General features: G+C 42.0%; 1 protein-coding gene across 2 annotated transcripts; it reads right to left on the bottom strand.

The window, feature by feature from the left end:
* Positions 1–8870: 8870 nt before the first annotated feature.
* MTFR2 (mitochondrial fission regulator 2) lies at positions 8871–24460 on the bottom strand. 2 transcript variants are annotated; one of them, XM_064598139.1, is made up of 8 exons: positions 24320–24460; positions 23565–23684; positions 19218–19322; positions 17990–18102; positions 16802–17040; positions 15348–15708; positions 10826–10999; positions 8871–8976 (listed from the first exon to the last, which is right to left on the bottom strand). In XM_064598139.1, the coding sequence occupies exons 2-8, from the start codon at positions 23625–23627 to the stop codon at positions 8886–8888; spliced, it is 1146 nt and encodes a 381-aa protein (XP_064454209.1). In that variant the 5' UTR covers positions 23628–23684; positions 24320–24460; the 3' UTR covers positions 8871–8885. The 2 variants fall into 2 exon arrangements, with proteins under 2 accessions (XP_064454209.1, XP_064454207.1); XM_064598137.1 differs by lacking the exons at positions 8871–8976; positions 19218–19322 and having other exon boundaries at positions 10605–10999.
* Between the last annotated feature and the right edge of the window lie 326 nt (positions 24461–24786).

Consider the following 24786-nt stretch of genomic DNA (forward strand, 5'->3'; position numbering starts at 1 on the left):
GTTGGGGTGAGCTTTCAAGTCATTTATTATATCTCTAGGACCTGGCATAGTCATGGTTCCTGGAACCTGGCAGGCATCTGGGGATCAGACTGGGTTCTAGATGCCAGGGTTATACCTTTGAGAAAAGCAAGACAAAATTCCCTACCTTTGCGCAGCTTACCTCTGCACATCCACTTGTAAGTACATATATGGTGGTAATATGTATCAATAAATTAACAAAAACAAAAAATACAGAAATTCATGGTCCCTCCCACATCCCATCCAAAAGAACAAACCTGTGTGATTACGATTCTTGAGGCATGATCATGAAATAGGAATGTTTCATGGTTCATTGCCCTTAAGGGATCGAGGATGTGCTATGATTTAATTGGGCAAGAGAAAATATTTCAGGCCTTCAAATAAAATAAATAGGAGAATGGAGATCTCATCTGGGACTTGTCTACTTAACGAAATAGGGTCAGCATACTTGGGCCATTTGTTCTGCTACAATGACAGAGAAGTGATACAGCCTTTTAAAATACTCACGTTGTCGCCTCTAAATATTTAGTCATAGGGTTTTCTCCAAAGTATTCATTTTAAAGAGAAGGAAATTGAGGTCAAAAGATGTTAAATGACTTGGCTGACACAATGCAATAAATTAGGATCACAGCACTGACTTGCGCTCTCCAGACCCCAGAGCCCAGACTCTTTCTAGTCACAACTTCCCCCTGTCACGTCTGGACCGAGGGAAAGGGGATGAACAATTATGATGGAATGCACAGGAACCCGTTTTCATATGCTTTCCTAACACTCCAGACCTGAAGTCAGCTTGAAAGTGGCAAAAGCTGGAATTCTTACCAAATAAAGCTTGCACTAAAAACGATGAAACTCATGCTCCACACAGCATGTCGTAGGTGAAATGCTCAAAGATGGGCAGAACTGAACAAAACACTGTTTTCATTCACTCAAGCTGACGATCACCAGTGTCAACAATTTATGAGGTTAGAGATTCCTGGCAAGAGGCGCGTGCCATTAAAGGAAAAGAAATTAGCATGTGTGATATTTTACCTTCCGTCTACTTTTTTCTTCTTTTTTTTTTTTTATTAAAGATTTTATTTATTTGTCAGAGAGAGAGAGAGAGGAAACACAAGCAGGGGGCAGTGGCAGGCAGAGGGAAAAGCAGACTACCCGCCGAGCAGGGAGCCCGATGAGAGACTCGATCCCAGGACCCTGGGATCATGATCTGAGCCGAAAGCAGAGGCTCAACCGACTGAGCCACGCAGGCGTCCCAGCCATCTACTTTTTTAATGACTAAATTTGGTCATAATATTCAGTTCAAGTAGAAAATAGCTGATACATCTAAAGCTCCCATGGATATCATAAAGAAAGAGAAGAAAACCGGTGTATTTATGATGCAAATACTTCAGGAGTTTTTGTCAAAACTAACTTGCCTTTGACCTAAATAGACAAGACTATTTTCATCTTCACCCAAAATTTTACTCTATCGTCTGTTAAAACTAACTCTTAAAATCTTGGATCCAGGCCCCTGACCAGACACTATCAATCACAAAACATATTGAAGATGTTAAAGTCCTATGACTGATTTACTGACACTTCTACCAGAAATTCTATGCTTAAAAAGAGTATTGTCCTTCCAAATGTTGTCCTGGGTAACACACCCTGTGTAGCCATTGCTCAAAATCTGTTTGGAACCAGTCTTTGGGAAATGCCTTCAGAGCAGCTCACAATCCTGGCAAGAGAATGGCTCAAATTGCTTGAAAGTCGCACCTCATTTGTGCCCAATCGTAGTATCACCCAGCTTGGTCACCCACTCATTCATCAGATCTGGCGCTCGTGTGGCTACTTCCAGAAATCAAATTCATCCTTAAGGGAGAAATAGTTACTGTTGCTGAAGTAGTTTTCCAAAGACTCGGAGCCAAGTCTTGGGCAGGCTGATCTGTGACACATGCTGGGACAGAACTCACAGGAAGGGAGGAAATTCGGGGCTGGGCAGAGAGACCTGTGCACCAGGCTCCCACGGTGTGGTCAGGAGTGTTCAGCAGGCCCCCAGACAGGTGGTCCTGGGAGAGCCAAAGGCCCCGCGCCATCCCGCAAAGGGTTCGGGCCATCAGTGGTTTCAGCCTGACCCCTCTGGCCAGGGAGGCCTGGCCTCACAAAAATCTTTCCCTCCAAACATGGGCCACACAGACTGACGGCAACGGCCCTTGGCTTCAGCAGCCTTGGTTTAAATCCCAGCTCAGAAATCTCCTAGCCATGTGAATCGGAGCCGTTAGTTTGCATTATTTCTCATGCTTTTGGATAAAGTCCGTTACTAAATAATAGGTGTAGTTTTAACGAAGTAAATTGACATCGAGTCTAAATTTAAATAAATAAATAAATTGACATCAAGTGTATCTTTTATCACGTTTGTCAATGGAGGATGCAGAGTCTAAGAGTTACACCTGGGTTCGATCCAGCCCTTGCACTCAGTAGCCACTGACCTTAGACAAGCTACTGGAGTTCCATCAGCTCTGTTCTCTGCATCCGTGAAATGAAGATAAAAAGATCTTTTGGGGGTGCCTGGGTGGCTCAGTCATGAAGCGTCTGCCTTCAGCTCAGGTCATGGTCCCAGGGTCCTGGGATCGAGCCCCGCATCGGGCTCCCTGCTCAGCGGGAAGCCTGCTTCTCCCTCTCCTACTCCCCCTGCTTGTGTTCCCTCTCTCGCTGTGTCTCTCTCTGTTGAATAAATAAATAAAATATTTAAAAAAAAAAAGATCTTTTGAATGGTGTGATTAAATGAGAAGGCCTATATAGTTAGCATCATTCTTAACGCATCAAAGTTCCCATTAATTAACATCACATAATAACATAATAAATAACAAAGCGCTATGATCTTCGTTTGTATGTAGGAGGAAATGAATAACACCCAGGTTCTACCCTCAAGTCGTTCAAAAGAGCCCAGTGGAGTTGGGGAGAGACAGTCTGGGAAGCAATTATAACTACAATAAATCCAGCAGCAAAGAGAAGTGCTGGTTCTGTGTGAACCAAAGTGGGAAATCCTGGAGGGGTTGGGTGGGTGGGGGAAAGAGAGTCAGAAAAGGCTTCTGAGGAAAATGCTCTTTAAACTATGTCTGGAAGGATGAGTAGGAACTCCCATGTGGTGGAAGGAGCAAATGTCAAGGTACAGAATTATGCCAGCATAGCGCTCTGGGGACCAGAAGCATCATGTTGCTTCTGGAAGTCAGATGAGGTGGTGATGATATCCGTTGGCAGGGGCTAGCTTGTCAGTCAAGAACTGAGACTCTGGAACTCCGAGTTTGAATCCTGGCTTAGCAGCTTGCTAGCAGTATGATCTTGGGTAAATACTTTACCTGCTCTTCCTCAGTTTCCCCACCTGTAAGAAGGGAGTATGACTTAAATTAATACATGTAAGTTGCCTAGTGCAGTGACTAGCACAAATTTAGTTTTCAATGAGTTTAGCTAACGTGCTTTACCATCATTATTGACCAGAGCAGGATTAGAGAAGGGAGAAAACCTGGTCTGGCTTCCCGGGAAGAAGCATTCGCAGGAGCAGACACAGCACAGTCCCCCGAACCAGCAGCTGGTAGAGCGAGGCTGAAAACCTGCCCATGAAGGGTGAACTCAAGGGTCCTTAATGCAGGGGCCAGGCAGAAACCTAGTCAAAAGCTGAAGAAATCACGTGGGACAGACAGTGCCATCCCCCTCAGGAGGGGACCCTCCTGAGCCACACCATAGACTCCATGCCCCAGTAGCTGGATCTGAAATCATGAATACCCCTCTCTGGATAAGCTCTTGACACAGCTTATCTCAACTGCAAGAGGATGTAGGACTAACATAGGAGGGAGAGAAAAAGAAGGCAGGACCATCTTTTAAACAATTACAATATTTCCATGTGTTAATTATGGTATACCTAATAAAAATTCCACCCCATTAATATACCACTCTTTACTGGAATAAAAGCCAAAACCGTAATCCTATTATGTATGATAAGCCTTGTGCTTTTCTCTAGTAGTGAAACAAATAACTGAACTCAAAGTGAAGAAATGACGAGACTCTCACTGCAATCTTTAAGTTTTACGATTAAACAATACTATCTCCTGCTTTTATCATTGAATTTCGCAGAGCATTTATTATTTGTTGGAAAAAGTTGAATTAGCCTGATGACATGAGTAATCTCAAATCTATCAAAGACATGGCCATTTAGAATTCAGGCACATCCTTTAAAGAAATACTTGCTTTTGCAAGTAATACTAAATCTAACTTCGTTTGGTCTGTAACTTAAAAAATTTGATATCCAAATGTGGTGAGAGCAGTTTAACGTCAGCCTGCGTGCTCGCCGATGTTATGCTGCTTTCTTGTGGTGAATATGGAAAACTGCAGCCTGAAGGGTTTTTGTGGGTTTTTTTGTTTGTTTTTCCTCTGAGTTTCTGGTTGCATTATCCTGCCTGACTTTACCTATCCTTGTACGAGATGCCTTAAATACTTTCTGGAATAAGGCAAAATCTAAATAAATAAGTAAATAAATTTATAATATGGGTAGTGTTGCCTAGGGGTTAAAAACATGTGAAAACCATCTTCTTGGGTTCAAACACCAGCTCTGCCACTTCCGGGCTGTGAACACTATGGAGGGTTACTTAGGCTCTCTCTACACCCAGCTCCTCATCTGCAAAATGAGATAACTAGAGTACCCAGTGCCGTTATGAGGATTAAATGAGTCAATATATGGAAAGCACCAAGAGCAGGAGCTGATCTATGGTAAGTGCCACTAAAAATGAGAGCCACTGCCCACCGAGAAGGTAAATTACAGCCGACTCCCCAGTACAGTGTACCAGTTCTCAGGGATCCACAGGCCACCTCCCCACTGTGTCCCACCGGAGACCTCATCTCCCAGGGAAGAATATTTAGCGCAGAGTACAGAAACAGAAATGGTAACTAAGTTGAGCTATGATGTCTCTTTCCGCTGCAGCAGGTAAATGATAGAATGTTAGTATGTGTCTAGGACCTCTGGCATACTCCATTTAGCCTTCTCATTTTCCACTTGAGGAGCTCGGGGCGCAGACAAGTGATAAGGCGGTTCCCCTGGCACGTTTCCAGCACTCCTTCCATTGGTCCTCCAAGCAACAAGATGGAATAACTGCTTAATGTTTCTGAGCCCTTGTAAACAGAAGCAATTCCCATGAAAAGGCCAAAGCTGCGACTGACCAACCACAGGTCACCCACACAGAAACCTGGAGGACAGAAGGGCCACAGATCTTTGGAGACAGGCCATCCACCCCTCCTCAATGCAAACGTCTCCTTGGATGTAAGTGTAAGGACTAGTCTGGCGGAAGGACGAGGGGGCGAAGAGCACGGGGAATTCCGGGCGAGCAGAACCAGCGGAGCCGGCTGTCATGGCCTGCAGGGCGGGTTCCGCACCACTCTCGGAGCCCCTGGGTCCTGTAAGGGACTCGGTGCGCCGCTGGGATCTGTCTTAGAACTGACAGACAGGCTTCGGTGGAAATTGCCCTTGGCTGAAGAAGGCCGCTTGCTCAAGGCCCTGCCCCCTGTCCCAGCGGTTGGTCAATGTCAAAGTCTAAAGACGCAGCACCCTCGGATCCCCGGGAGACAACTCTGAAGGGCTTCCCCAGCTTCGGCGCTCCTGTGGCATCTGCCGGGGCCCTCATGGAGGCGCATCGCCCCTTGGCTTCCCCTGCACCTGCTCCTGCCTCCTCCCTTGCAGGGTCTTAACACCCAGACGGGCTTCCTACGCATGAATCTCCATCTGAGTCTGCTTCCCAGAGAAGCCCCTTGCAACAGCCCTTTTCCGATACAAAAATCTTACACTTCATTCCCCTGCCCAGTATTGTTTCGGTTTCAGTTCGAATCAAATCCAATTGCATACTCAACGTCTCCAATCTAAGGAGGGTCGGTATTTAATATCCAGCAAAACTTGCTTTAAAATCCTCTTTCCTCATTGCTATCATATAAATGGTTGCCATCTCCCCCAACCTAATTCCTATTTAAATTTCATAATTAGAGCACAAATATATTCTCATTGTAAAAGCAAGGCCCTTGGATACACCCTCCCCATAAATGGTCCCATGCCACTGCTTTCGATTTGGGGCCCCCGGATGTTAGGGCACACCCTTAGGAAGCCTCTCCGCTCACTGCCCCGACACCCACCATTGTCCTCATAGGTATGTCTCAGCTAGTCAAGATTCTGAGCATTAACTTCCTGTGGTCTCGATTATAAAACCAACACTCGTTCTTCATTTCCCATATTAGAATCCTTCATCAAATAACCTTGCTCAAACACCTCAGTTTATAGGGACTAACTAGCAGCCAGTTGGGAAGAATGCAACTTGGATGAAAGCATCTGAGGAAGCAGGAGAGAGAGACTCTTCTAAGGCAAATGGGAGAACATGTGTTTCAGAGTCAGAAAATCAAGCTAAGATTTCTAGAGCTTGTAAGAAGAGAGTTTCGGCATTCGTAGCTCGTTTAGGCAAGTTTAAGATATAACCAAACCATAACCAAATGATTTTATAAATAACATTTGGTATCAGATCATGCATGTACAGGCTCATGAAGGCCCAACACGGAGGCCCTAAGCTTCAGGAGCTCCACAGTCGCCAGGAACCCGAGCGTGGGCCCTTCAGGAGGCTTCCTAAAGAACTTCAGGGCATGTGGTTACATCTCCCAGGGCACCAGAAGTCATGCTTCTAAACAGAGGGGAGCCCAAGGCCAACTCAATCCCCATGCGTCATGGTGCTAAAATGAGCTTTGGGCAGGCAGGAAATTCATTCTAACATAAAACAGAAAAGCCCCCCATAAAATCAACTTGAAGTCTGTCAAGAAACGTACTTTACTTGGCAGAGGATGGTATCTTCCAAAACTCTCTCCTGGTTAAGGAGAGATTGTTCATTATACACCTTTGAATAAGGAACCTAACAAACTGAAAATGCAAGACTCCCTTGTAGGTTAAAAAGCAGTTATTTCAGATGGAGGAAACCTGTAATTACAAGGACAATGGAGGAGAAAAAGCAGGGTGGGGCGATATACAAGAGGGACAGGAACAACAGCAAGAACAGAGTTGATAACTGGATAAGAAGTATCAGAAAACTACACAGAAGGAATAATAGGCAGGTATCAAACTACACTGCTTCACGAGCTGTGTCATTATGAATGTTTGGGACTGCAAGTAGCAGAAAACCCAGAAGGCCTATGTTTCTTGTTTCTCTTTCTCGAATAGCAAGAAGTCCAAAATAGCTGTGGAGGGTATTGGCTCTGTGACGTCAGGGATCACATCTCTGTGATCCAAAGCCTGTTCCTCATAGTTCACAAGATGGCTGCCAGATGGCCACTCCTAACTGACAGGTGGCTGGGGAGAAAAGGGTTGGAAATAAAGGTGAGCCAAGCAACCAACTCTCTAGCACAGTAAGAAAACCATGGGCTATTCTGAAAGGGAAAGAGTCTGGCAAAACGGGTGGGTGCCAAGTCCATTCAAATGGAACCTAAGCTCCCCAGCTGTCGCAGAGGCTGAAGAATCTAGGGAACATGTAAATTTCCACATGACATTAGTATATGAGTGAAGAGGGAAAAATACCTAGTCCAACCCTATATGTGTTTCATCTGTATTACCCAAGGTACTCTCCCTATAGAACTCTTCAAAAAAAAAAGGTTCAAACTTATGAATCAGTAAGGAGAAAACATGAATTTGATTTGCTACAAAAAATAACCAAGTTCAAAAAGCACATTTATTTACAAAAGTACAGAGAAAAAATGTAAACAAGATCAAAGAAAATAAGACGATAGGCATTCATATTTACACAGAAGTAGGCAAAACTTACCAAGATTCTTTAAGTATTTCTACTTCTAATAATCAAAATCAGTTTCTAAGAATAATTCTTGATCACCTTGGGAAGGATTTTTAGGAGATTCAATCTATATGATTCAAACTTCAACCTTTTTTTTTTTAAGATTTTATTTATTTGTCAGAGAGCGAGCGCACAAGAAGGGGGAGTGGCAGGCAGAGGGAGAAGCCGACTCCCCGCTGAGCAAGGAGCCCGATGCGGGGCTGGATCCCAGGACCCTGAGACCATGACCTGAGCCGAAGGCAGGCGCTTAACTGACTGAGCCACCCAGGTGCCCCCAAACTTTAACAATTCTAATGAAAAAATGATACTTTATATTCTTTGAAAAATCTCTTAAGTCCCTGGAGGCCAAGTAAACCAGATCACTACCAATTTTTAAAAGACTCAAAAACTCTTAAATTAGGAATTCATAATTATTTTAAGAAATTGTTTTTTAGGGGTGCCTGGGTGGCTCAGTCGGTTAATCGTCTGCCTTCAACTCAGGTCATGATACCAGCGTCCTGGGATCAAGCCTCACAGTGGGCCCCCTGCTCTGTGGGGAGTCAGCTTCTCCCTCTCCCCCTGCCTGCCTGCTGCTCTGCCTACTTGTGCTCTCTCTCTGTGTCAAATAAATAAATAAAATCTTTAAAAAAAATTGTTTTTAAAAATCCAAATATACTATCATTTGCTGAGTACAATACCTTAATTTCTTAATCCGTTAAAATGATTTCCGTTACCCTCTTGTAAGACCCTATGAGACACATTAAGTCATTTACTACTTAGCTCTTAGGAAAATCATTCAAAGCATGTATTCAGTTTTTAATAACACTAATATACGCGAAAAGAGAAATCCATACACCTATCATCAGTAGCCAATTAGCTGCTGGATCTTCCAAGAACAGAGACAGGTGTTCTTAAGAGTCCAGACTCTTCAGACCCCTGTACTAATAGATCGCAGTGCACACACTTCCTTCAACTTCACTAATAGATGAGATCCTTGCAACACGTAGGGAAAGACATGGCACACTTCTGCAGTCTTTCCTTGCTGGTGTAGACTCAGCTCACGCTGTTCACGCCTCCGTCAACGTCTCTTGTGTCAATTCTTCGTTTAGTTCGCTGTCCTGGCTCCGAAATGTGAGGTCCAAACGGAAATAAAGCGAAAGGTTCACCCAGAAAGTATTCTCATGTAGAAGAATGTTAACGACCAAACGACCCCTTGAGGTTTAATTCATCCAACAATCAATAGGGATCTGAGACTGGGCTGTGTGTCAGGCACCATGCCCAGAGCAGAGGACACAGAGAGAGCTGAGGGGCTCAGCTGCAGACTGGGCTCCCAGGCAGCTACAGTTTGAGTCCCCCGGGCGCCAGCCCTAAGCTTGGTGCCTTAAAATAGATGAAAAGAGATGGTTCTTTCTCTAAGGCGCTGGTAGGTGGTTGGAGAGAAAATGCTGACGAGTGAGCAGTGGAAGACAACCCAGTAATCCCTCATTTACCCACCATCACGGGGAAGTGTGTCCCACACGTGACTCGTAGCTAACTGAAGCTTTTCGGACTTGCTAAAATGTTCATAAACCAAGCTCCAGTCTCTGCTCTGCCAGTTAGATGTAGGGTTACTTCGGGGTTCTGAGGCGTGAGACAGGTAATGCTTTTTATTTTTTTTAAGATTTTATTTATTTGACAGAGAGAGAGGGAACACAAGCAGGGGGAGTGGGAGAGGGAGAAGCAGGCTTCCCGCGGAGCAGGGAGCCCATTGTGGGGCTCGATTCCAGGGTCCTGGGATCCTGACCTGAGGCGAAGGCTGATGCTTAACGACTGAGCCACCCAGGCGCCCAACACTGACTTATTTTTACATTTATTTATTTTTAGGAGATTGCTGTGAAGATCAAAAGAGGTGGGCAAAAAAGTACCCTGCAAGTTAAGACATTTCTACACAAATGTTAAACATTTATTTTTAGGACATTTGTGCTTTATGATTGTAATAATTCTAAAGTAAACTATACTTTTTTTGCCTTCTTAGAGTTAAGAATTTCCAGGGCCGACCTGATGAAGCTCCGCCATCGCGCACGCACGCAGACTAACTCAGAGGCTACGCGCGCGCGGGCGGCCGGGGAGGGGCACGGCCGCTCCCGCCCGCTCTCCCCGCCCCCACCCCCGCTCTTCCTTCACTCCGCCCCTTCCCCTGGCGCAGGCGCGGCTCCTCCGCGCTGGGCGCCTCTGGCAGACGCTTCTCTCCCTCCACGTCCCCTCGCTCCCAGGGCTTACTCGTAGGTACTACTGCCTCGAGTAAGCCGTGGGATGGGAAAAGCAAGCCCCAAACTAATGTCTGAATTAAAGAAAAGGGAATTCCAATAAGAAGCAATCTCCAGCAGCCCTCAGTTTGTTTCCTGAGATTAAGAATTCCTATCAGTGAGATCATATGGTACATGTCTTTCTCTGATTGACTTATATAATAAAATTTAAAAAAAAAGAGGCAATCTCCAGGGTCAAGTGTTTGAAATACAGGTATGTGTCCTTTTAAACAACCAAGAAGCATTATCACTGAAGATGATTATGATCCCAGTTGCCTTTTTAAAAGCACTGTTAACATTCTATTTAACTAAATAACCCAGTCTTTACATTCGAGGGAAAATAGTGGGAGTCTTCATTTCGCTCTGGGGAGGTTGAGTCTGTGCCTGTTCTCTGGTCTCTCCGAGTTTCGGACACCCCGCTCCAACTGCAGACAGCAACGGCAAGTTAGCACCTGGCAGGAGAAACCTTGACCAACTCACGCACAAGTACTTTTCAAATCAAGTGTTTTATTTCAAAAGACTTCACAGGAAGCTAAAAGCGAAAAGAACGTGTGAACATGAACAGACACGTGAGAAACAGGGGCGGTTCCGGTGCGCAGGCGCAAGGCCCGTTGTGCGCAAGCGCTCCACGGGAGCCCGAAGGCGGCCACGGAAGCACAGCGCACTTCGGAAAATTAAAACATTAGCTTTACGTTATGACAGCTCACTCTTGAAGTTTCTGGGCTAGAAAATGGAGAAGATTCCCAAGACCTATTTTCTTTCTCAAAGGAATCATCTTCTTGGAAGGCAAACTTCTGCTTAAGTGCATGGGATATCAAAGACACTGGATCCCAATGTGAATCTTGTCTTTTCCTCTTATGAATGGGTCTACCTCCAGGTGACCTATTAAAAAAAAAAAAAACTTTTTTGAATTAAAGGTTTGTGTAATTTAAGCTCCTTGTTGACAAACGTACCAGAAATATAAGCATAATACATTACAATCTAATTATTCTTCAAGAGGTTGAATATTTTTGCCAAAGAATGGAATCTGGAAGGCACAATGAATTAGGAATCAGAAAACCAAGAAACCGTGTGAGCGGGGCTCCACCACAATCTTGCTGTGACCTAAGAGTATCAAATATCTCACTGTACTGAAGATCTTTTTTTTTTTTTAAGATTTTATTTTTATTTATTTGAGAGAGAGAGAATGAGAGAGAGCAGGAGAGGGAGGAGGGTCAGAGGGAGAAGCAGACTCCCTGCCGAGCAGGGAGCCCCATGCGGGACTCGATCCTGGGACTCCAGGATCATGACCTGAGCCGAAGGCAGTCGCTTAACCAACTGAGCCACCCAGGTGCCCTGTACTGAAGATCTTTATTTTTTGTTTTTTAAGATTTTATTTGTTTATTTGACAGAAAGAGACACAGCAAGAGAGGGAACACAAGCAGGGGGAGTGGGAGAGGGATAAGCAGGCTTCCCGCAGAGCAGGGAGCCCAGTGTGGGGCTCGATCCCTGGACCCTGGGATCACGACCCCAGCCAAAGGCAGACGCTTAACGACTAAGCCACCCAGGCGCCCCTGAAGATCTTTATTTATTTAATTTTCTAATTTTCCAGTGGAAAATTTAAAGAAATATTTAAGAACTTTTAAGGGGACTATCAAATTCATGAAAAGAAAACCATTAGGCCAATCGTTCATTCAGTCTTCACTTAATGCCTACTATTATACCAGGCTCCATTTTATGCTTTGAGGGTAGAGCCATATCCCCCATGGAACATTCTGGTGACAGAAAATCATCAATGAACAAGTGAGGTCACTGCAGATAGCAATGCATGCTATGAGTAAAATTAAGTAGGTAATGTGACAGTGACTGGGACAACAGCACCTTAGCTGAGATGACCAGGAAAAGCTTCTTTAAGGAGATGGCATCTCTCTATAAGACTCCGAGTCAGTGTTAGTGTGAACATCCAGTGGATACATCAGGAAGGAGCTTGGCATGTGTGAGAAAAAAGAAAAACAGGTACAGCTGGAGTGCAGAGAGTGACATGGGAAGTAGGTCATGAGGTCAGAGACAGAAGCAAGGGCTGGATTCTGGGGGCACGTAGAGGACACAGCAAGGTGTCTGGATTATATTCTAAGCATGACGAAAAACCACCAAAGGGTTTTAAGCAGGGAATGGCCAGATCGAACTCCAAGTTTTATTTTATTTTTTTGTTTTTAAAGATTTTATTTTTAAGTAATCTCTACACTCAGCATGGGGATCGAACTTACAACCCCAAGATCAAGAGTCACATGCTCCACCAACTGAGCCAGCCAAACACCCCTGGACTTCAATTTTTAAAGGATCACCCTGATTACTATATGGAGAAAAGATAAGGAGGCAAGCACGGAGAGAGACCAGTTAGGAAACTATTGCAGAAGTCCAAGCTAGAGATGGTGACTTAGATTGGGGGCAGCAGTTAGATCATGAGGGTACACACATTTGAGCTGTATGCTGACAGAAAGGAAATAGGAAGGAAAGGAAAAGGATGATTCTAGATGTCTGGACTGAACAGACAACTGGGTGATGGTGTTGCTATTTACTGAGATGCAAAAGACCTGGGGCAGAACAGGTTTTCAAGGTGGATGAAGTGGACAGGTAGGAAGGAAAAGTTCTGTTTTGGACATGTGAAGCCTGAGACACATGTGAGACAGGCAAATGATATCAGGCAGGCATGGGGTGCAGAGGAGAGAAATCAGGGATAGAAAAATAAATATGAAGGCCATTAGCATATCCCTGGTATACACAGCCATGGGACTCGGTGAGATCACCAAAGGAAACAATGTGGATATAGAAAGAAGGGGACTGAGGTCTGGGCCTTGCACATGCCAACATGTAGACACCAGGCCCAGAAGGAAGAGTAAGCAAAGGAATAAGGAATGGACGGTGAAGTAAGAGGAAAACCAAGTGTGATTTCCTTGAAGCCAAAGGTAGAAAGCGTTCCCAGGAGGAGGGAACCACAGATCATATCAAATACTGCCATGATATCAGGTAGGAGGAACAATAAGAATTGACCATTGTATTTAGCAAGAGAGTCACTGGTGACCTTGATAAAGAGCAGTTTTCAGTGGAGTGATGGGGACAGAGACCATAGGACAGTGGGTAGAAGAAGGAAGTGAGAAATGCAAACAAACTATTGACAACAAGAATTTATACCAGAAAGAGGAGCAGAGAAACAACAATGCCGGGGACATACGTGTTTTGAAGACAGGAAACACTCAGGTGTGAGGAGAATACAGTAGAGAAGGAAAATTTGATGATGTAGAAGACAGAAGGGATAATTTTAAGTAAAATCCTTGAGATGAGAGAGAAGGGGAACCAGTGACCCAGCAGACAGCATGGACATGAACAATGACACTTCATTCACAGTAACAAGATAGAAGGCAGAGAACATGAACAGTGACTATAAATGTAAAGATGGGGGAAGCCTCATCTGATTCTGCAGTAATGTATAATGCCAGGTTAGTTGTAGAAAACTGAGAGACTAGGGGTAGAGGGGAGAGTCTACTGCCTCCTTGCTGTGTCTCCAGTGATGGTAACAGTTGGAGTCACCATCTGCCAGACTGGGCCCAGTGATACCAGTCAGCCCTCTTGCTGGAACAAGTGTGCCCATCTATCCACAACATTCTTCTCTGTACCAGGTGCCTCACACAAGGATCAAATCATAACCTGGTTAATAATGAAATGATGTAGGGGCTTTCCTAACACTATTATATAGAAAATATATTTATTTTCTCACAAAAAAAACCTCATTGAGGGATTTCCAGATGAACATGGCAGATCTCTGTGAAATCCTACAAAAATGACAGTAAAGAAATGAAAACGACGTATACCCACAAAGACAAAGAAATTATGAGAGAGTGGGTAAGAACCACAACAAAACATTGAAATCTGGAAAGCTAATGAAAGCAAAGATGGTGGGAGATGAGCTGCCTTCCTGAAAACAGGGACTGAGGAAAAGTCTACATACTGAATGAAATGTAAACTCAAGATTGAGTCCACAAGTGCCCAGCATAAGAAATTTAAAAAGGAACTCTCCAGGGCATGGCATCATGAAATTTCCGAACACCAGGACTAAAGAGAAGATCTTAAATGCTTCGAGAATAAAGAAACAGGTTTCATACATGGTGCCAGGAATGAGAATGACATGAGCTTCTGAACAAGAACACTGGAAGCTAGAAATCAATGGAACGATGTCTTCAAAATTCTGCAGAAAAATGATTTTCTGCCACTGTATACCCAGCCAAACTAGCAATGAACTGAGAATAAAATAGTAACATTTTCAGATATGCAAGGTCTTAAAATAATCTCCCTTTTTATAGATCCTTTCTCAGGAAGGTATGGGAAGATAGGACACCCCAGAAATGGGTGAGGCAACACACGAGAGAGGGTGAGGCCATGATGATGGCCAAGGAAATCCTCAGCATGGCCACAATGCAGAAGGCTTGCGGGAACCAGAGATTGGAACAGGACAGAGGCCTCCTACCAGGGAATTTATTTCAAAAAGAAAAAGAGAAAGAAACTCAGAGAGAGATTAACTGCAATAGAAAATAAAATTATTCAACAAACAAAATGTAATCGTAGCATAGGAAATGGCTTACTTGTGAATGTTTACTGTTATAAGGATGTAAATTCTGATTACTGATTTAAGTAAAAACTAAGGATTTAATTATATTGGGAAGATGAAACAAGAGGTATATCTGTGTGTATGTGTTAGAGGATAGGATGGCTGGGAGAACATACACTCCTGAGTTTTAACAAAGGGAAATAAATACAGTTAAAGTATCAAGAAATAGCAAAAGAAGTATGTTGTTTCAAAAATACAGACAAGAGGGGCACCTGGGTGGCTCAGTCGGTTAAGCGTCTGCCTACAGTTCAGGTTATGATCCCAGAGTCCTGGGATTGAGCCACGCATCGGGCTCCCTGCTCTCCGGAGAGCCTGCTTCTCCCTCTCCCTCTACCTGTTGCTCTGCCCACTTGTGCTCCCTATCTCTCTGTCAAATAAATAAATAAAATCTTAAAAAAAAAAAAAATACAGATAAGACACTAGAAGAGTAAAAAAAAAATGGAAAATGATTTTTTCTAGGAGAGGTGTCCAATTGGAGTAAAGAGGAATGAGAGAGAAGACTGGTCTGTGCGTACTTTGATAAATACAATAAATTATTAAAACATCATTAATAGAACTTGGTTCATTTCTCAAGTTATGGTAACATACCGTTCAATAGCACGAAGCTTAACCTTATTCATGTCCTTTAGAACATCCAACATGTTTGGAACATCCTGGTTTTTTGAATGACTGTAATTGGTCTTACTATCACCTGGGTGCTGTTTTTTCATTTCATTTGCTGAATTATCTGAGTCACACATATTATTAGATGCTGGCTGTGTGAGAGGAGAACATGCAGGCTGTGGAGAAAAAAGTTGAGGGGGCAGTGGAGGAGGAGGAGGAGGAGGGAGGGGGTGGGGTGGGAAAAGCACTGAACTTGAAAATGGATCTGGTTGGGCACTCAGTTCAGCAGTCCCTGGTGACGGTCTTTGTTCCACACTGCTAGGCTCGTCATTCAAGTCAAAGAAGCCTAAAAACAAAGTACTCTTTTGAAAAATCATGCAAAATTCTCTCCAACATAACACATAACACTAATTAGAACTGAAACAGGAACAATTTCTGTAATGTTACTAAAATAATGATAGGGTGGCCAGGAAAGAGAAGCAATCCCATCTGCTTAGTAATTTTTGTAACAGTCAAACCAAAGAATAAATTTATTTTTAATCCAATTAGGATTGTCTGTGTAGGCGTTTAAAGGGAGGAAGGGTGAGAATGCATTTTAAAAAGAAATTAAAAAGTGCTTTTTCAGTAATTAACATACAATCTGAATGTCATCCTCTATTTTAAAAAAGCTAAAACATAATAAACAATTTGTAGTTAGAAACACTCAAACTGGTATATTCTCTTTATGATGACACTGTAGAAACAAACTATTTTCTAGGCAAGAGCCTAGGATGGGTACTGAGTACTTAATTTTCACAACAGATTTGCTCCCAAAAGACTGTGTTCTTAAGATGACTGCTAAAAAAAAATGTGTATATCTCACTTTAATTGCTATTATTTATTAATATGTATTATATATTTATATATTATAAATATACAATATGAACATTTCATGTATAATGAATTATACATGTGTGTATATGAATGTGTAGAGATACACGTTATGTATTACGTGTGTGTGTTGTTTAAAACAAGTCACATCTCTAAAACATTTAGAAAAAGATCATCTGGAACACATTATTCAACCTGAATTTGGTGCAACGATAGCAGCAATAACTTCAAGCTACAAATGCATGCTCTTCTTTCAAATTAATACATCCTTCCTCATAAATTTGTGCTTTTCTGAAGAGGTAGAAAAGCTTCCTGAGAAAACAGGCTTTTTAATTCAAAAGCACAATCTTCAGCAGTATAGCTGGAACCAAAGCCATCCCCCTCACCACAAATGTGTCTTAGCTTACTCTAAATAAACACCACGCGTAGTAATTGCACAACCCCAACATCCTAGATTTACTGAACGTCACTCACAGGCTGCGCTCGCAACGGACACTATCATTGGGCAGCGCGCCCACCAAACTGCTAGCCCCGCCCCGTCGGACTGAAACACCCCCCCCCCGCCTCACCCGCATGCGCACTGGCTCTCGCTCCCGGTTCCTGCCTTCCCACGATCGCAGCAATCTGGGTACGGAGAAAAGTCAGCTCCTCTTCGAGGGCAGCTATCTTTTTAAATGCTGCTTCACCTACAGGCCCGTCACTTTTCGTTCGTTTATTCTGTCTGACAGCAGGTGACAATGGATTCCAAACTGGTTGCAAAGTATGGAAAACTTCCATTTTCTCTTCTTCATGTTTCCATATACTGTTTCTGTGGGTAGAAGGAAAAAGTGGACAATGACAGTGAGAGAGAGGGAGAGAGAGAGAAACGGAGGGAAATTTTCCAAGAGCAATAAATTCTTTCAGTTAAAGAGGAATAAAGACACAGAAACAAAAATTGGAGAAGCTCTCTTTATCCCGTGATTGTCTCTAGACTGGCTAAGGACAAGCACAACATCTTGTGTAACTCTATTCTCAATATCTAGAACACAACGGCTATAGGTAACCATAAGTGGTAAGTGAATGAAGGAACAAATCTTGCTCTGAGACTGTAAAACAAAAATAATTATCCTGTAACTGTTCTACCTATTAGGTTTAAACACAGTACAAATTGATTTATTTAGAAATGAAGTTGATTTACTTAGAAATTCTACGTATTCTGAATATAAGGTATTGAAAGGCCTTATATTCAGTATTATGTTAGGGGTAAGTTTGTGGTATTCTAACTTTTTTTAAGTAGATAAACCAGTTTGATACATAATAAATTTAGCCGTAATATTTGAATAATTGACCCTTATTGTGCTGATAGCCTATATCTGAATATTACTAACACATAAGTTAGTCCTCTCAAGCAGTAACACATCCTAATTTTGAAATATATTTAACATCATTGCCTGGTACACAGTAAATGCTATATACCTTTTGGTTAAATATATAAATAAATATATAAAATATTTAGTATAGGAAACAGCTTTCTCCTAAAAATGGACATACTGATTCTGACATCCTTTTAATATTACTCCTTCCTAAGCCTGCATTAAGAGAAATGGGAAAAAAAAATGAGAGACACCTAGTCATCCTTATTAAGAAGATATTTAAGACTGTGTAAGACGCACAGTAGTAGAGACAGACAAAAGGCTCAATTAGTATGATCAAACTTCAACACGTGCAAGAATTCAGATTACAGCCCATATCCCATTTTCCAAAGTATATAAAATTACCGAAATCTGAGATAACTGGCTTCTTCATCATTTGCCACACACAAAGTATCAGCAAAAGATGGAACTACAGATCCACAGTTACCAGAGTCTACAGAGTTCAACAGCGGGATTAACTAAAGGAAAAAAAGGCAAAAAAAAAAAAAAAAAGTCAGAGCACTGCAGGGGTTGGGGGCAGGGGTAAAACAAACACATGCATGCCTATGGAAATTACATAAATTAAAAATCCAGGAATGAAAAGGAAAAAGAATGTTCAAAACCAAACATGCACCTGTTAGATGTGGTATATATATACAATGGAATATCATGCAGCCATCAAAAGGATTGGGATCTTGCCATTTGCAACGACGTGGATGGAACTGGAGGGTATTATGTTGAGCGAAATAAGTCAAACAGAGAAAGACATGTATCATATGACCTCACTGATATGAGGAATTCTTAATCGCAGGAAACAAACTGAGGGTTGCTGGAGTGGGGGGTGGGGTGGGAGGGATGGGGTGACTGGGTAATAGACACTGGGGAGGGTATGTGCTCTGGTAAGCGCTGTGAATTGTGCAAGACTGTTGAATCTCAGGTCTGTACCTCTGAAACAAATAATGCAATATATGTTAAGAAAAAAAAAAAAGAAGAAGAAGGTAGCAGGAGGGGAAGAATGAAGGGGGGGAAATTGGAGGGGTAGACGAACCATGAGAGACGATGGACTGTGAAAAACAAACTGAGGGTTCTAGATGGGAGGGGGGTGGGAGGATGGGTTAGCCTGGTGATGGGTATTGAGGAAGGCACGTTCTGCATGGAGCACTGGGTGTTATGCACAAACAATGAATCATGGAACACTACATCTAAAACTAATGATGTAATGTATGGGGATTAACATAATAAAAATTAAAAAAAAAAAAAACATGCACCTGTTAGCAAGAAACAATACTGAGGAAAATGTTATTCTAAAGTCTAAACATGTAGCAGTATTCTCTACCCTGGTTAATGTCATCTATCATAAAACACAAACCAGAAGAATAAAATAAGCTATTCAGGTATTGCTTTGTACCTGCCCAACTTTGAATGTAATTACTTAAAGAAGTAAACACAAAAACATACAAGAAATGACTTGTTTCCAAGAATAAGCTAAAGGTTTTTGGCTTGCAGGAAACATTTCTTCTTCTTTTGTTCTACTCTGTCTCTAGTACCTAAGATTATTTTATACATAGTACTTAATGCCTGTTGACTGACTTACCTCAAAATTAGGCCTGGGACAAGGTTCTAGAGGAAGAATTTTCCCAATAATACGAACAATACTCCGAGCTGATCCATAGTCTTTATTTTCTCTAATCTGCAAAACCTGTTTATACATAGTGTTGTTTTTAAAAAGTACTCTGTTAAAGCCTGTTTATATACTTTGAAGAAAAGCAGATGTAAATGCACTAACACTTATTTTGAAAAAGATAATACAGAATGGCATACTCAAAGTATTTTCCTCAAAGAATTAAACTTTAGTCATATATGAATAAAGGATGGGAGTTAACCTATATAATATTCCAGGAAGAAAGGTCTTTTAAGAAAGTACCACAAATTCATGTTTGTTCTATTTCTGATAATGGCAATATACCTTTGGGAACTTTATTCAGAAAAATTGCCTCCCCTCTTCCCAGCTAAACATATCTTTTGGCCCAATCAAAAATTGACAGTTTCAGTTTCTCAAGCATGAGGCAGTACAGAGTAAACTCCTGTAATTCCCTTTAAAGGTGAGATCCTTTTCAGGGTAATAAATTAATCTGGCACTAGATGATTTAAGAATTCTTTACTTAGAGTGCAATATATCTACTAGAAGTCAGTTCTTAAAAAGAGGATAGAAATGAAATGTGCTACTGTAATTCAAATACCACCTTGTCTTTTGCCTTGGGCCTTCCAAACTGGTATAAACTATTCCCACAGGAACCTTCCCCAAAACATGACATAACATTTCTGCTCTTGGCAGAGATTTCAACACAAAGAAAGCACTTCCTCTCTTTAAAAAGCATTAAAACTTGGACTTTTCATTTTTCCTCAGATCCCATAACAAGGACAAATTTTTACAAGCATCAGATATAGGTAGCATCCTATCAGCATCTTCTTGGAAGTATCCAATAAGCAGATGGATATACAGTCCTAGAACTCAGGAAAAAACATCTGGGATTTAGATGGATTTGGGAATCATCAGCAGACACAATACATGATAGGTAAAAATCGAAGCCATTTGACTAGTTGAGAAAAACGGGCTAGAGAGTAAGATCCGGAAGCCATTGGCACACAGAATGCCATCCCTCTGCTTTTAAGTCGTAAGGGTTCTGAACGTATCCAATCATATCCAAACACCTGACTCTAAGATTAAATACTAATTCACCAACCAGCCTCACAATCTTCCATCAGTTCTGCTAGCTCAGTCTCCTTAACGTCCTCCATGAATTCTGTATTCATTGTCCACGCACCCTTAAAGATTTTCTGCCACTTGGCCCTGTTCTGTTATCCAACTGAATTACCCACTCACTATTCATTAACAAGGACATAAGCTCTTTTGGGTTAAGCGATTTTCCCCTTCGTTTCAAAGACAAGCCAATATTATCCTAACTGCCAAGCACTTACCCATGTGCCCAGAGGGCCTGGCTCTAACTCGAGCCCTGGAACCAGCTGTTTTCACCTCTCTTCTAATGCCAGATTCACATTCCTCTACACATTTGATTCTCTCTGCTCTCAGGAGCTTCCTAGGCTCTGAATTCCTAAACTAGTTCTAAGGAGTACCATACAATAGGACACCTAACTACATATAACTTTATTTCATTTGCAGTTTTCTCTTTGCTCCATTAGATTGTGAAGTCTTTGCAGGCAAAGACAAGTTTGTGTTGCTTTTCAATCCTACAGCATAGTAGTTCTTAACCATAGGTATACTAGAATCACCTCGGAAGGTGGTTTCCAAGAGAAATAAAACACAAACCACATATGTAAAATAAATTTTCTAGTAGCTACATCTGAAAAGGTAGAAAAAGGTGAAATAATTTTCTTAGTATATTTTATTTAACTCAATATGTATATATTATCATTTCAACATGTAATCAATATTTTTAAAATGGCATTATTTTATATTCTTCTTTTCATACTAAGTCTTCAAAATCCCTTGTATATTTCACACCTATGGTAGATCTCAATTCAGACATTTCAAGTGCTTGAAGATGACATCTGTCCAGTGGCTACCATGTATATTGACTAGCACAGCCTGAAGTATACAGATCCTGGACCTATTAAGACTAGAATTTCCTCCAGCCTGAGCAATTATATTTAAAGTGTTCTGTAGATCACTCAAATGCACACTCTTCCTAAGAACCACAGGCCTGGAGGTTTTGCTACAGTGAGGGCTACTCACTGTACATAAATAGCCACCCAACTCTTGGTTAACTTGGACGGTACCTTCCTGTCTTACTCTGCAAGTTCCATCCTGACAAACTCCTGTTCTTCTCTCTCATCCCTTCACTGCCATTGACCATCTTCACCATTCTGATGCTTTCCCCTCCTTTTTCTATTCCTCATCCAGCACCCTCATTTTGACTTTACTGATTTGACTTTCCTACCAAGCAGAGAATTTCAATAGTTTCAGTGATAGGCTGAATAAACTACCCCAACTACTCTTAGCTGGAGAAAAGAAACCACAAAACAACAATATTCAGAAAGACTACAAATCCACGCTGACTTTAGCTGAGTATTCTGCACAGGTATTCTGCAACCCCTTCAGAACATGTTTTGTTCTCTATCATGTTGCCCAAAGCAATCACCAATCTCTGAAATCTCCAATGCCACCATTTCTATTACCTGCCAGTAGCCTTGTCTTTGCTCTTAACTGAGAAAACTGAGAACTCCATGGTGACATACCTCAATTTTCATTTCTCTCCATTCAAAACCTCTCCACCCTCTCTCATTTTTATCCTCCTCGACTGTCCATCTTTTTTCCAAGGCTTATTTATTTATATTCCTTTTCCAACTACCTTCTCCAGGGCACTGCTCATTTCATTTGAATCTTTTTTCCTGTCTATGAGGTTCTTCCCCAATGCTTGCAAACATGAAATATCTCTAATATTGGAAAGAAAACAAAATTTCAATTTGATGGTCACTCTTGATCTCTTTTCACAAACTTTTCAAACAAAGGTGCCGATGCCATCTCCTTTCTTCAGTCATTCTTCAAAATACAAGGCAGCTGCCGCTCTCCACCTACAGAAACCCCTAAAGGCATCAATAATCTAATGATAAGCAAATCTTCAACTATTACTCAAGTTGCCATTATCTTTGATCCCACTATTTCTGAAATTCAAAATGCACCAATAATATCCAACAACTTCCATTATGTCAAAATCCATGAATTCAAATATCAAAATAATACAGATAACCTCAAATCTGAATCTCTTTTTCCTACATTTTTTTTTTTTAAGATTTTATTTATTTTTTTGACCAGAGAGATACAGCAAGAGAGGGAACACAAGCGGGGGGGGTTGGAGAGGGAGAAGCAGGCTTCCTGCCAAGCAGGGAGCTGGATGTGGGGCTCAATCCCAGGACCCTGGGATCATGACCTGAGCCGAAGGCAGACGCTTAACGACTGAGCCACCCAGGCACCCCCTTTTCCTACATTCTAGAACCATTTAACTATCTGCAGGATATTTGTATTTATATAATCAAACAGCACATCTGGCTCACCTTAGCTCCCTACTCAAACTAGTTCCTCATACTGAATTGCCCATTTATAATATTTATAATATAACAATTGCCTATTTATAATTTATAACCACTCTTCAACTTACTTTTGTTTAAAATCTTGAAAGTATCCTTGACTATTATTCTCTTCTAATTCACAACAAATAGCAACAATTTGCCCATTCTGTAAACTCAACTATTCTTTCTTATATTCAATCTTGTATTATAGTCTGTATCTTATTCCTCATACTATATTTTAAGCATCATGAATGCAAGAACCATGTATTGCTACTCTGTATCACCTGCAGAACCAAGCATATTGTCTTAGATGTAGTAATGCTCCAGAAGTAGAGAAAATTGGATTTGCTTATAATTCTCAGACCCAAGTCATCCTCTCTCAAGATGTATGCTGAATTTGAGCTATAACTTGCATTATATATCCAAATACCAAACTTAAGTTACCTTAAATAAAACCACTAGGTAATTAAAAATATATTTTATCTATGAAAGTCATATCCATATTTTGCTGCATTTGCTTCTTTTGCTGGCATTTTACCTATCCCGTAAATAGGTTACTAATAATCTTATCCTTTTTTTTTTTTTTTTAAGTAAACGCTACCTCCAACGTGGGGCTCAGACTCACAACCTGGAGATCAAGAGTGGCATACTCTACCAACTAAGCCAGCAGGTGTCCCTAATCTTATCCCCTTTTTAACTCAAACTACCAAAGGAATACTATTGCAAACTCATCTTTGTTACACCTTAAAAGAAGTAACAATTTCACCTTAAATGTTTACATACAGATCATTTTCAAAATAAGACTCAACAACAAATACAACAGGTTCATTCAAATCCATTAAAAGACATTTACCTGGTCTATGGGAACACCAAAATATTCCAGCATTTCTCTTAAGATATTCAGTATGAGTGACATTGATGAAACAAATACATAAGCGAATTCAAGGAAACATTATCAGTTTCTTGATACCTTCTGGAAAAATAATTTAGAAAATATTACTCTTGACAAAAAAAACAAAAAAACAAAAAACGAATGCACAAAACTGTATCAAGTAACCTGGAGAAATCCTTTCGTTTCACATTACACCATCAACTAATTTCTTTTGGCCAGCAGTATTTTGAAGGAAGTCAAAGAGAAAGAGAGGAATGGAGAAGTGGGGATGGGCTGGTAAAGGAAACTTCAATTTATCAGTTAAGTTGCATTAAAAGTTCATAGGATGTTTAAGTCTTCATTAATAAATATCAACCAACAATGGATTGGACACTTGGCAGGAAAGCCTTTAGGTTAGTTACGACAGCGAAGTCTCCGCTCTCCTGAAAGCTCTGGGCTGAGGAGATGGATGAGTTCAGATCACCCTTGAAAGAAAGGAGGCAGAGGGCCGACACAAGGCTTTAGCAAATGAACAGCAGCTCTTTCTCACAAACGAATCGGGGTACCATCCACCCTCCTCATTTTAAAGATAAGGAATATGAACTCCAGATATACGACGTGACGTAGTCACCCAACTAGTGAGTAACAGACCGAGACTAGCGCCCTGTCGTGTCACTCGCTTTGGCCGCAAGCCTCCTCAGAGGCTCTCCTAAACCCAGCATGGTCGCCTTGCTCACCCTCCTCCGAAGTCGAGCCTCCGAGCAACCACCGGAACATCAAGCTGCCTCGAATCCGCAGTCTGCGAAGCTCGTAGTGCACACGTCCTGGTACAGGAGCGCTCGGACGTCCACCCGTATTGGCCCGCGCACCTCAGTTTGCAGGCCACAGACAGTAACGACGCCTCCCACCGACCCGGGGCTGGGCACTGGTACCCCCTCGCTCAGCCCGGGTACCTCCGCAGGAGGCGCACTCCCATCTCGCCTCTCCCCCCCCCACCTTGCAGCTCGCCCCCAGGACTGGCGCAACTTCCGCGTTCCTGGACGAAAATCAAATTCCGCGGGCCAAGCCCGTGCCCGATCTCATTGGACAAGGCTAAAGACCGCTGCTTGTGATTGGCTGCGGAATGCCGTCGTTAGTTACGGTTATTTGGCGCGCCGACTGGGATTTTTCCTCCTCCTTCTCCTAGGGGGCGGACCTCCCGCGA

Source organism: Mirounga angustirostris, unplaced genomic scaffold, assembly GCF_029215605.1.
Source record: "Mirounga angustirostris isolate CCGP_5_RB_7025 unplaced genomic scaffold, mMirAng1.0.hap1 SCAF_8, whole genome shotgun sequence".
Classification (NCBI taxonomy): domain Eukaryota; kingdom Metazoa; phylum Chordata; class Mammalia; order Carnivora; family Phocidae; genus Mirounga; species Mirounga angustirostris.